Here is a 14,528-nt window from a genome sequence, read left to right on the forward strand (position 1 = left end):
CCTCTTTCCCAGAGCAACTGTTGTCATGAGAGAGCTGTTGGTATTGCACTCAGCTGCTGCTCATTTCCTCTATTCCCATTTTCTGAAGGGAAGATGAAAGGGGGGGGACAAGTATGTGTTTTTGAGTGGAGAGGAATTGGGGGTGGGAGGAGATGCTGGCTCTGAAATGAAAGAACTCCTATCTTGGAAAATTGCCAAGTCAGCACCTGAGTGAGAAGTAGTAAAGGAAGGCACATTGTAGAAAGATCCATGAAAGATCCATGGGGTGTTTTATATCAGGCTCTGAATCAGGAGATTACTGAAAAGATAGGTACTCTCCTAAGAATTAAGACAGTAGAGACACTGAGTCCTTGCTTTATGACAACCAGGCTTTTACTGCTGCTTGGTGATTTAGTGGGCTGGCACTTCCAGATTTTCTGTATTCTTCTTGAATGAATCCCTGAGAGGATTTTGTGGCCACAGTGTGCTTCTTAAATGCTCATATTATAAGCTCATTTTAAACAATGGGCTGCAGATTGGCGGATGGTCTGCAGACAGATGATTACACCTGGATTAAAGCAACCAGGAGTGTTGGAGATAAAAGCCCCCCAAATAATTGAAAAGATAAAAATTTAAACAGCTACCAACACATTGGCAGTGTAAATTAAAAAGGGTAAATGATGCTCATAACCTCCAAATTCTTTAGAAAAGATAAGTGACTTACTTGTGAAAGATTCAATTAGTACAATATTTTATCTCTGGGCAATGTTCTCATTCCTCGACAGCATCTGCCCCCAAGACTAAACTAACTGCACAATGAAAAGAAAAAGATATGAACACTTTGTATACCCTCTCACATTCAGCTGCCACCATATACATGGAAGAAAAGGTAGCTCTTATGAACTCCAGTTGCACATGAAGAAAGGAAAGCTCAGAGACATTTAGATAATTATTAGGGTGGCAAGCTGGTGGATAAGAGCTCAGTTTCAGATCCCAGTCCCTGTAGTAGCAGAACAGAGACATTCATGGTAAGATGTGTCTTGCAACCAGTCTCCTTGACAGAGAACTCAGGAGAGAGGCAAACTTCAGGGAGATGATTCTGCAAAGTTGTTTTCAGGGGTACTAAGTCTGACACTAATAGATAACTGCTATGAACCTTCTGGAAGATTGCAGCTAATCAGGCAAGAGTTTGTTCCACTCCTCTGGAATAGACACCGAATGAACCAAACAACAGTCCTTCCACATGTACATGCAGGATCACTTTATTTCTGAGTCCAAAAACCTACAGCAATCTCAGCATCCCTGCTTAGAAGCTGAGGATATGTAAATATCTTAATGGTGGTTTGGTTGAAGGCTATGCTCTACCACCTACTCTCTGTGACCCTGGGCAAATGATTTAACTTCTTTGTGCCTTTATTTACCTATCTGTTAAATGGAGATAATGTTATCCTCTCATCACATAGAATTATTGTGGAAAATGAATTAACTGGTACCTGTAGTTAAAATGAAACCAGTAGTTAGTTCCTTAAAAATTAACTATTATTTAGGCTGTAGGTAATAATAAATGTACAAGACAGAAAATATACACATTTTTGTATGCAAGCCATGCATATAGGCTATGCATATATCTTAGCAAAAACATATGGCCTCCAGAGTCAAGCCTCATATTTTTCCTTTAGTCACTTATCCATAGCATTTCCAATTATTTAAAAGTGAGCACTGAGGATAAGGAAACTCATGCATTTATGGAGGCCAGGACAACACATCACGTTCCTAAGCACCATTTTTGCTTATGAATCTCAGGATCATAATGCATAATACCAAGTTTGCTCTAAGTTGGAAGTATTTCTTGGTGGAGTTGAAAACAAGAGAAGGGCTGTCTTTGTTAACTGAGCTCATCTAGCTTTGGCAAATGTCAAAGATATGGGGAATGAATGAACATCAAAATTTAAGATTCCATAAACGTATGCAAATTCTGATAACATATTTATACCTGCAGGAAACAAGCTAAACAAATCCAAGAGCAGCTGAAGGAGTCACAAAATGGTAAAAACTACAGTCTTAAAGCATCCAGCACAATGGTAAAATCAGAGAGCTTGGTGAAAAGCCATGTCCAGCTGCAAAATGTAAGTGATGTGCCTGCACGTCCCTTCCTACAGCCCACCTCAGCATCCCCATCCATAGGGAAAAGGGAACCTATAATTATACTCACTTTTTTCAGTACTTTATAGTTTACTTAAATCATCTTTCATTTGCATGCACGTAGGTATGTATATATGCACATATCAGAAGAAATAGAAGTTAATCTTAGCTCTTGATTTTTATCTATAATATAAATTAATCTCTAGTAGCAAAAAAAGTTTGTCCCATCAAACAACTGAATTGTTACTTTATGCCAGAAATAATGTTTGGTGCCATGCGGGAACTAGAACCACCACCAGAACTATGTAAGAATTTGCACTGCTATGGTGGATGCTACAGCAAGGCTGGAGGGAGGACCTAGAGGAGGCAGACCTGGAGCTGCCCCTCAACAAGGTCAGACTCTAGCAGGATTTCAAAAGGCATGAAAGGTTCATCAGATAGTCAAAAAACCAAGAGGTAAAGAAATAAAAAAGAATAAAGCCATGGAACTCAACAAATGCATACTATATTCAAGCAGCTCCAAGTTAAGGGGGTCAGAGGAATGAGAAACATGAGACTCAGTCCTAGAGTCAATTCTTCTAACACCAGGATGTACAGACACCAAAACTTAAAGGCAAACTCTTTTCCTGTACACTTTTGAAAGGTAGTTTTAATCTCTTCTAAGATATATTGCAAAACACACAAATTAAAAACACTATCTAATACATGCTGAAATATTCCTCCTATGGGTAGCAATGCTTTGTTCACACATAAGATTGTGATTCCAGATTATGAGGCATGGAACAAAGGAACAAAGGCCATACTATAAAACTAGGATTTGAGTATAATAGGCAATCACCCAGGACACATTCAGGCCCCTTCAAACACTTAAATTGCTAAGAATTCATACATCACTTGTGATTCTAAGAAATCATTACCCAAAGAGTCACCATTATGATGTGCCTAACAGATGTACTTAGATGGTTTAATGTGGGATTCATAAATCAGAATTGCTTGCCAGCAAAGTTTTGTTAAACTTTTATTCGTGGGAATGGGCAGGGCTTGTTCTTTTCAGAGAACACTTTGCTAATGATTTCTAATGAGTATAATCCAAGCACCTCAAACAACCACAGTGATGGAGGGGTTCAGTTCCTTAGCAACTAGTCCCATCAAAGATAAACAAGTCTGGACACATGTGACAGCAACAGGGATGGGTTTTAATCAGTAATGTACCACAGTGATGGGGAAGGGGGCCCATTGTGCACATATTCGGTATATACAAGGTGACTTGGCCTTTTAAAGGGAGAATGAGAGCAGAAAGGGGGACAAGTGAGGGCTTAGAGGTAGGGAAGAAACAAAGTGCTCAGGGTGGGTCAGTGTGTATGTGCAGTTGGGCAGTGGTGTCTTCTGGCCGGCAATTACTGAAATCAGGATACCATGTTCCCAGGAAGACTTGGGGGCAGAGCCCCCGTCCTTCCTGATGAGGATATTTCAAAGGAATGTTTTGTAGGTGCTTATGAAAGATACTTCCTGAGGTGTAAGAGACATTTATAACCATAAAGCTTCCTGTAAATGTTTTAGATAGGAACTCAGCATTATCTTCAGGTGTGGGCCTTGAGTTTGATATTGCTTTGTTTTTCAGCAGGCACTTGAAGGGGGGCTATGGTCATTCTAGGGATGCAGCCTTGAGCTGTCGGAAACTAAGTCAGTGTTTGTTCAGGTCTTTTAGTGTGGGGTGGAGAAATAGGGGTATGAAAGCACTTGTGTTGAGGGGATACAGTTTTTATAGCGTAAAGGTGAGGCCTGATTGAAGCAAGTCAGGTCAAGAAGAGTCTTTGTCCATAGCCATGTATTTAACAGAGTTTGGTTGTGACTCTTCTTTTTTATCTAATAAGTGCTGATAGCATCTTTTGTCTCCTGCATGATTGCCACAAACTGAATTGGGATGATTTCATTAATGGTCCATGAGTGAACACTTCACAACCCCTCTCATCCATCCCCATCCTGGTAGACATCCAGGCTCTTTTCACCAATGCTAAAATCTTCATTTGCATCCTCTCTCCTGCCCTCATTTCATTGGAATTACAAGAAGGAAGTGATTAGTTGCAGGTTTCCAACACTCTAGAAGATGTTGGGTGAATATGATTTTATTTCCTCTCCAGCCCACAGAGCCCTATGTTGTGTATGGACACACAAAATGGGAAGAGTCTCAACTAGATTATATCCTCAGGGCTCAAGTGTGAGGATGGTGTCTTTTTGTATTCATACCATTGTTGCCTAAGAAGAGGATAGGGGGAAAAACATTTTTTAACTTCTATTCTTCTAGGTTCTCTGCTGAACTCTATAGCAAAAGGCAGATTAACAAGAGAAAAGCAGAGGTGTGTTAACATGGGCATTAGGAGTGTAATATAGAATACCCAGAAATGGATAACTCAAAGGGGTATTTGTAATTTAGGCTTATATACCAGCTTAGGCTAAAGGAAAAGAGGTATTTCCAACTTCCAGGTTGGGGAAGCAAGTTATGGAACAGTGACCAGGAAAAATATGGAATATAAGAGTTGTAATTAAGCATTCATATGAAGGCTTAAGTGATTTTTTTCTCTTTTTTGGTAAAGGAAATTTCCTTTACCAAAAAAAAAAAAAAAGCCTATTTGGAGAGCTTTTACTACCTATTCTGGGTCTCTATGACCTTAACCCAAAATAATCCTTATTTCAAAGATGAATATTTTGGGACTTCATTCCCCTCTATGTCTCAGAGACAGAAGTGTTTTGATCATCTAAGATTATCCCAAGAAATTATCAGGATGAATTGCTAAGCAGGAATTGGGACTCCAGGAAGAAAATATGTATGAAGAGAAGGCATTTAAGTATGCCAACAAAATGAGATCAAGGTGCATTGAAGAGATATATGCATAGAGACATTGCATTCTGCATATTGCCAGCATAGGCTCAAGGGCTACCTGAGCAAGTCTCCTTAACAAGACCAGATTGTGATAAGTTTCTTCCCCAAAAGCATGTCAGTTTCAGTGCTAGAAGGCAATGTGGGTCACTGCTGGTTTTGTTATATCTCTATCAACATTTCCTTTGCTAATTTAATAGTAGGAAATGGCATTCTTTGAAATTTGCATTTCTTTGAGAGTGAAGCATAATCTCTGTCCACATATTTCTAGTCAAATTTCCTCTTTGGTGAATTACATGCTGATACCCTTTGCTCACAATTTTATTCCAGGAAGCAAATATCAATTTGACTGCAATTTTCCATGCTGTAAGTTTTGAGACAAAATAGTGATGGAGAATAGATATTAAGTCTATTAATTAGGAACCAAATATTTTAAGAACATTAGCTTTTCTTTAATGCTATCCTTAAAATATACGAAGAGAAATATGTAGGGAATCTGCAGTTGAAGACCAGGAGGCATATTATGGGTAGTCTTAGGGAAAGCAGTCATGTGACTAAGAACATTGGATGTCTATCAAAGGGAATTTCAAATGCATTTTTGTTTTGTAGGTTTTTATACTATTTTCTTCTGGTAAGAGCTATGAGGAAATACCCATGTCAATAATAACAAAAAGATAAATGACAGTCATGGTAACAGCAAAACACATGTGCTGAGCGCAAACACAGTATCATACTAAATAACAAATATATTGTCTCATTTCCTTCTCACAGTGAATGTTTAACTTATAATATCTAGGAGGAGGAAATGGAGCTTAGACAGTTACTTCTATCAGAAGACTAGTGAGTAGGTCAAAGATAAACCCAGACCTATAAATTCATTAGCTCTCACCAGGGGGAAATTTGCTCCTACCACCATTGCACATTTGGCAAAGACTGAAAAATACTTTGGCTGTAACTATCTGGGGAAAGAATACTACTAGAACCTAGTGGTTACAGATCAGGGCTACTGATAATTGCCCTATAATGCATGGCCACTCCATAACAGAAAATTATCCTTTCAAAAATAGCAAAAGTGGCTAGAAAGTTCAGAATCTCTGTTCAAATGCAACTTTCCTTTTCTATTAAGAAATTCTGAACACCCAGGTCCATCACCGGTCTTCCTACTGTGAGCATTCATTTCCTCTACAAAGGAGGATGACAGGTATCTAGGTACATAATCATCCTTCCCAGAAAAAAAAAAAAATTCCTACCTGATTACCATATCAGGCAAATCTGTCTTTTATCTCCAAGACCAGGTTAACTACTTAAAATTCTTTGCAAATGGTGGTGTTTAACAAATGAATTGTGTCTGGCATTCCCTTATGTTCATTAAACATTAATGGTGAAGGGTTTCACTTTATAGTCATTTAACAAGATGTGAAACACCTAGTCAATTGAAGCAACATGATTTTCTGGAAGCGCTTGACAGAAGAATGAGGGTAGATTATCCTGTAGTGCCTTATAAACATCTAGCCCCTACCTTCATTTGCAGTTAAAGTCTTTGTGACCCAAAGAGATGAACTAACCTTCTGTATTGAGTCCTGGAGTGAGAAAGAACTAAGTGAAACTTCTCAGTCTGGTTCAGGGATCAGAAAGTGAAGTCATCAAAAGAGAGATGAGCTGTTCTTCTCTTAAAATCAGGAAAAATACATATAATCACAAAGTAAGGGAAAAATTTATATATCCTTCCTACCTTTTGATCCAGTAATCATCTTGAAGAAATATAGGTTTAGCTAGGTGTGGTGACATATACCTGTAATCCCAACTACTCAGAAGGCTGAAGCAGGGGGATTACCAAGTTGAAGGCTGGCCTTAGCCACTGAGCAAGACCCTGTCTCTAAATAAATAATAAAAAGGACTGAGGATACAGGTCAGTGGTAAAGCACCTCTGGGTTCAATCTCTGGTATGAAAGAGAAGGGAAGATAGGTTTGTTTATAGGGGGTCATGTTCACTGAGAAAGAACTGCAAGGTAATAAATACTGGACAAAAATGCCCAGCACATCCTTAACAATTGGTAGAGAGGAATACATTTATTCAGTAATATTTACTGAATACTTTTATATGTTGGGCAATACATGGAAAGCTTAAAATACAGAGATTATTGCTGACCTCAAGATGCTCACAGGCTAGTAGTAGATATAAGTACTACTATTTTATAATGTATATAGTCTAAGTCAAAATACTCTAACAGAATGAAAAATAACCTCTCAATTCAATAAAAGAGATCTGAATGCCACCTAATACTGTGGACATTTGAATTCCTTGGTGAGAGTGAATTGAATTTTATCGAATTATCTGCAGAGCTGATATCAAAAAAGGTAATTTCTTTGTAGTATTAATTGAAGTTAATTTTTAAATAGTTCTAATCTAAAACCTGATGTCTTGTTTGAATAAATATTAAATTCTAACTCCCTTATTCAATATATATTTATATTTGAATTAATAGGTTAATGCAGAAATGAAGTAACTGGTATCAGACAGTGCCTAGTAAGGATCAGGGACATAATGAATTATCACAATTCAAAATTCTCATAACAGATGAAATGTTCTTGCTTTCAAGGAGTTTATTGTTAGACACTAATTGTATAATCCCAAAGGCAAACATGTACTCTCACATGTGCCAAGGCCTACAGTAAATATCAGAGAGAATCAATATGACAGAGGAATAGCAAAGATCTAAGAGACAGCGGCACATGCTCAGTCCCCCTAGCTGAAGGGGGCATCTGGTTAGGGACAGGGGAAAGTTGAGCCTGCTGCTTCTTGTCCCTAGAGGAGGTCTGTAGTTATATTACTTTGCTATAGAAGAAACGTGTTACAGCTTGACTGCAGTTATTAGAATTCTTAACTCTGGTACATGGTGCAAAAATTCTCAAAAACAGCAATCATGGTCAAGTTGCTTTTAATTACTTGCATTCAAAAGCTAGTTGAAATTCTTCAGGAAAACATGTCATAACCATTCAATTTTCCTCCACCCTCTGGGCTCATAGTTGGACTGACCATAATGAACTTTTAGACACAGGTAGAGATGAGCTAAGAACAATGCAGAGTGACATACACTTAAAACTGTTTGAAACTGTACCCTCTCCTGCCTTTATTGCCTGGGATTTCAGAACAGGTGATTACCAGTTCTGTCAACATTGCTTTCCAACACAGGCCCTGCTTCATTTAACCTTGTGACTCCCACTGTGTGCCTGTGCCAGACCTGGAAACAACAATGTCATTGCTCTTCTGTCAACATGAGCTTATTCTATTGATTCTGGTGCACCACCAACAGTGTGTTAGAAGCAAGGCAGGAGAGCAGGAAACAGTGGGCAGCCTCCGTACCACCCAGGAGCACCTCCACAGGGTGGTATCAGGGATTTCAGGGAGGTTGAGTACAATGAGGAGTTCCTCAAGAAATAACAATGTTGGCCAAAACCTTCAACGCATCTTGAAAGGAAATTACTTAGGTTTATGCTGAGAGGACTGGTGAATGAAATATTGTTATATCTCATTATTTACTACTAATATGACATTTTGAGTATTATACCTAAGAAGATATTACTAAAAAATGCGTGCCAAAAAATATTCAGATCTGGGTGAAGGGAAGAACATGGGGTCAACTGCCTAACTTTGCAGGATTAGGATGTTAAAACGTAGGGTCGGATGGCCAACTGACCTAAGCATTAAGCTTCACTGCACATATGATGTGATGGATAAAATAGGGCAGACAGTAACTCCTCCAAGGGATGGAAGTACACATATTTTGGAAGAAATTGTAATACAGTTCAGAGAATAAATATCCAAAGGTTGTGATCCTGGTTAGTTAAGCTTATTTGTAAGGAGGGTTGGTACAGATGAACTGTTTTGCTGACTAGGAAATATGCCTTGAGAGTGTACAGTTGAGTTACTCCGGAAACTATAGGGAGACTAGTCTCTAGACTGTCTTATGCTTTAAAAAAACATCTATTTTGTGTTCCTACTTTGTCCCAGGGTCCCACATATTATAGTTGCCCAGTGCCCTATTTATAGGATGGCTTGTATATGCGAAAGATACTATATTGTGCTAGTGCCCTGTTTATAATTAAGAACAAAAAAAACTATAAAGAATATATAAGCTCTATATTATGATTCCCAACCTATTTTAATGCACTTGTATCAATTTTGTTATATAGTCATAGAATGGAAAACCTGGGACTTAATGGGTTAAGTAGCTTTTATGTTCAGAGTAGTGTGATTTATAGAAAAATTGAGAAGATACTACAAAGAGTTCCCAAATACTGTGTACTTAGTTTCCCTTATTAACATGATACATGAGTGTGGTGCATTTGTTAATAACACTGCATTGATTTTGCTTAATTTTAACTAAAATCCATGATTGGACTCAAATATCTTAAGATTTTTTCCTAATTGCTTCCTCAGTTTTCCGTGCAGGACCCTACATTACATTTAGTTCCATCTCCTTAGGCTCTTCTTGACTGCAACAATTTGCCAGGTTTTTTTGTTTTGATGACCTTGACAGTTTTGAGTAGTACTGGTCAAGTATTTTATAGGATGCTCCCCTATTGGTGTTGTTCTCATGCTTTTATTGGGGTTATGGGATTTTCAGAGAAAGATAACAGGTGTCATTTCATCATATCATATCAAAAGTATATATGATCGTTATGATTATCACCATTGATGTTAGCCTCATCGTCTGCCAGAGGCAGTATTCATCATGTTTCTCATTCTAAGGATAGTCCTTTCTTCACTCTGCCTTTGCCAGGGGCCTTTGCCAGGGACCTTTTGGAAGGAAGCCAGTATGCATATCCCACATTTAAGGGATGGGGAATTATAATCTTTCTTCCTGATAGTGGAATATCTACAAAAGTTATTTGTATAATACTGCAAAGGGCTTGTTTCTTCTCCTCCACTTTTAAAATTTATCAAGTCATTTGTTTATATCAGTATGAACTCATGGATACTTATTTTATACTTTGATTTATAATCCAAGGAATTCAATAATAATAACTTTTGTGATCAAGTTATTCTAGCTTTGACAAATCTCTCAATTACCCATATCATTTTGGTATAGGCTAAGAATTCCATATCAGTTTGGGAGGGTAATGTTTTTTCGTTGTTTTCAAGCACTAAAGGATGTTCCAAGCTCATTTGGTATATTACCTGTCCCAATCTTAGAATCATTCATTTCTCCAGTAGCATTCCTTCCATTGCAGAATGCTGTTGGAAACAAGGTCTCAGAGTCAGAAAAGCTCATTGCTATTGGAAAGGCCTTGTTTCTGGTCCCTCTTAACAGATGGATCAAAGATCTGTCTCTGGCTGTCTCTCTCACATACATAAACCCCTCTATAAGTCTTGTAATAATCTCTAAATTTTTTTTTACACCTGAGTTCATGCTGATGTCTCCACACAATACTAATCAATTACTACAAAGATCATCCTAGCCTCCACCCACTGCTTATCTATGAATTCCCACTCCACTATGGAAAGACTGACTCTTACTATCCACCATCCATTTACCTAATTGCTCAGTTACAGACTCAGAATATTGTGCTGTAATGCCATGTTCTATGAGTTTGCTCGATAGTGCTTGTGTGTGGTCCTTTTGCCTTACAAATGCTACTCATTTCCAAAGCTGCTTAGGGCAGCATCCCTGACCCCCACCTCACCTTTGTGAGATCTCAGATTTCCTTGGGGGAATCTGAATTATTTCCAGAGGTCCCCACCACTCCAAATGATGTTCTGTTAATTGCTATAATTCTTTAATAGATCTAGGACTATTAAGGTTACCTCCATCCCCTGTATGAATTTTGCTAGTTTATGCCTTTCAATAAATTGGTCCATTTCAACTATTCTTCCTGTTAATGGTAATTTGTATCCTCTTTTCTCTTGAGTTAGTCTGAATGAAAAGATCAATAATGTTGATCAATTTCTAAAGAATCGTCTTTGCTTTTGGTGATTTTTCTGTATTATTTTCCTCTTTTCATTTATTTCTCTTCTACTTGTTTTAGGCCTTAATTGTTTCTTCATTTTCTAGTTTTCTAAGATGGAAATTTATTGATTCTATATCTTTCATCATTTTGAAAAATTTAATTATAAATTTTCTCTACTCACTGCTATTATTACCTCCTGCAAACTTTGATAAGTTGTATTAAAGTTTCTTTAGTTGTCAAATGGACCTTATTTATTTATATGTGGTACTAAGAATTGAAACCAGTGCTTCACATATTCTAGGCAAGTGCTATGCCACTATCCCAGTCCCCTATAAGTTGTATTTTAATTTAGACATTAAGATTTCTGTTGAGGGCTGGGGATGTGGCTAAAGTGGTAGTGTGCTCACCTGGCATGTGCTGGGTTCAATCCTCAGCACCACATAAAAATAAAATAAAGATGTTGTGTCTGCTGAGAACTAAAAAATAAATATTGAAAAATTCTCTCTATTTAAAAGAAAAAGATTTCTGTTGAGTCTTAACATTTGACACTTTTGTTATTTACAAGTATATTGTTTAATCTCCAAATATTTGGGGATTATCCCATTTATTGTATTAATTCCTAGTTTAATTCCAATGAACTCTGAAAGTATGCTTTTTACAATTCATTTTAAATATCATAAGGCATACTTTATCTTGGTTAATGTTCCATATTAGTTTGAGAAGTGTGTGTCATTTACTTTATTGGAAAAAACAATCCACAAACCAATCATGTCAACTTGATTGAAAGTACTATTCAGGTCACTGACATTTGTATTAATTATTCTGCCTGACAGATCTGTGAATTAATGATAGAAGTTTGAATAGCTGGGTGTGATATTGCATGCCTGTAATACTAGTGGCTTCAGAGGCTGAGGCAGGGGGGTTGAGAGTTCAAAGCCAGCCTCAGTGGTCAAGTGCCCCGAGTTCAATCCATAGTACCAAAACGATAAATAAATAAATAAAAAGAGAAAAAGAAAAAAAAAGTAGTAGTTTGATACTCTAAATTAAATAGGTTTTTTTCCTCCTTGTTATTCTTTCAGTTTCCCTTTTTGTCTTTTATTACTCTGTTGTTAGGAACCTAAGTGTTTTATATTCTTGGAGAATTGAAACCATTTTTCATTCATGAATGATATTTCTTTAATCCTTTTACCTGATAATTCTATTTCAAAATATAGCTGCTTCAGTTTATTTTGGATCAGTGTTAACCCTTTACTTTTATCATGTGTCTTTAAAGTGTTTCTCATGAACACAATGTCATTTTTACAAAACTCTATGCTCACATCTTTGTTTAATTGGTGTCTATAGATCAATCATATTTCAAGTTATTGTGGATATTTTTAAATTAATACCTGCCACATTTGTAACTGGTTTGTATTTTTTCCCATTTTCTTTGCTTATTTCTTCCTTTCAGTTTTAAACATTTTATTATTCATTTCCCTCACTTCTCTCCATATCATCTATACTACTTTTTAGTTATTTTTTAGTGGCTCTTCAAGAAGTAGCAATACATATTTACAATTAATCCAAGTTCACTTTCAAATAACATTTTACTAATTTGTAACTACTACACATACTTTAAAACAGAGCATTCCAATACTTTAAAAATTTGTCAATCATTACTTTGTGAGAATCACATAAGAGAAAAATATTTATTCAAATTAATATTAACAATGAGTTATCTATTAAGACAAATGAAATCTTTACTTTCATTTATTATTTTTCTGACACTTTTTCTTCCTTTCTGTAGATCTATGTTACTGACCTACATGATTTTCATTCTCCCTGCAAAATTTCTTGTAATATTTATTGCAGGCCAGGTCTGCTTATGATGAATTTTCTGTTTTCATTTGACTGTAAAAGTTGAAACTAACCTTATTGGCCCTTTTTAGTTTTATTGATTTTATTTTTTTAATTTTTTTTAAATATATGAGAGCAGAATGCATTACACATATAGAGTATGATTTTTCATATCTTTGTATACAGAGTATGTTCATGCCAATTCATGCCTTTGTACATGTACCTTTTTTTTGCACTACAATTCTTATTACACATATACAGCACAATGTTTTATATCTGTTTATATAGAGAGTATGTTGACACCCACTTTGAGTCTTTGTCTATGTACTTTGGATAATGGTGTCCATCACATTCCAGTGCCCTTGCTAATCCCCTGCCCCCTCCCTTTCCCTATCTAGAATTTATCTAATCCTCCCATGCTCCTCCTCCCTACCCCACTATGAGTCAGCCTCCTTATAACAGAGAAAACATTTAGCATTTGTTTTTTGGGATTAACTAACTTCACTTGGCGCTTAGCATTATCTTTCCAACTGCTGGGTAAAATTCCATTGTGTACATGTGCCACTTTTTTTAATCCATTCATCCACTGAAGGGCATCTAGGTTGGCTCTCAATGGCGTCCCTCATAGAAACAGAAAAGCAATCATGAAATTCATCTGGACAAATAGGAGACCTAGAATAGCTAAAGCATTCCTTAGCAGGACGAGTGAAGCAGGTGGCATCTCTCTACCAGACCTTAAACTATACTACAGAGCAATAGTAACAAAAACAGCCTGGCATTGGCACCAAAACAGACTGGTAGACCAATGATAAGAATAGAGGACACAGAGACTAACCTATAAAATTACAATTATCTTATATTAGACAAAGGTGCTAAAAACATGCACTGGAGAAAAGATAGCTTCTTCAACAAATGGTGCTGGGAAAACTGGAAATCCATAAGCAACAAAATGAAATCAAACCCCTATCTCTCACCATGCACTCAACTCAAAATGGATCAAAGGCCTGGAATTAGACCAGACACTCTGTGTCTAGTAGAAGAAAAGTAGGCCCTAATCTTCATCATGTGGGATTAGGCCCCAACTCCCTTAATAAGACTCCTATAGCACCAGAATTGAAACTGAGATTCAATCAATATGATGGAATCAAACTAAAAAGTTTCTTCTCCACAAAAGAAGAAATCTGTGAGGTGAAAATAGTCCACATCCTGGGAGCAAATTTTTACCCCTTACACATCAGATAGAGCACTAATCTCTAGGATATATAAATAACTCAAAAAGCTATACACCAAAAAAAAAAAAAAAACCAAACAAACAAAAAAAAAAAAAACACAAATAACCCAATCAACAAATGGGCTAAGGACCTGAACAGACACTTTGTAGAAGTGTATATACAATCAATTGACAAATATATGAAAAAATGCTCATCATCTCTAGCAATCAGAGAAATGCAAATCAAAAATAAGATATCATCTCACTCCAGTCAGAACTGAAGCTATTATGAAGACAAACAACAATAAGTGTTGGCAAGGATGTGGGGGAAAGGCACACTCATACATTGCTGGTGGGACTGCAAACCAGTGCAGCCAATATGGAAAGCAGTATGGAGATTCCTTAGAAATCTGGAAATGGAACCACCATTTGACCCAGCTATCCCACTCCTCGGACTATACCCAAAGGACTTATAAACAGCATACTGCAGGGACACAGCCACATCAATATTTATAGCAGCACAATTCACAA

General features: G+C 36.9%; 1 protein-coding gene across 1 annotated transcript in view; it reads left to right on the forward strand.

Moving 5' to 3' along the window:
• LOC144255061 (pro-neuregulin-3, membrane-bound isoform-like) overlaps nt 1–14,528 on the forward strand; it is a 45,591-nt gene that overhangs the window by 14,949 nt on the left and 16,114 nt on the right. Inside the window, 1 exon segment of the mRNA XM_077799097.1 lies at nt 1,979–2,105. Within this exon segment, the coding sequence (XP_077655223.1) occupies nt 1,979–2,105 (127 nt within the window).

Source organism: Urocitellus parryii, chromosome 5 (assembly GCF_045843805.1).
Source record: "Urocitellus parryii isolate mUroPar1 chromosome 5, mUroPar1.hap1, whole genome shotgun sequence".
NCBI lineage: Eukaryota > Metazoa > Chordata > Mammalia > Rodentia > Sciuridae > Urocitellus > Urocitellus parryii.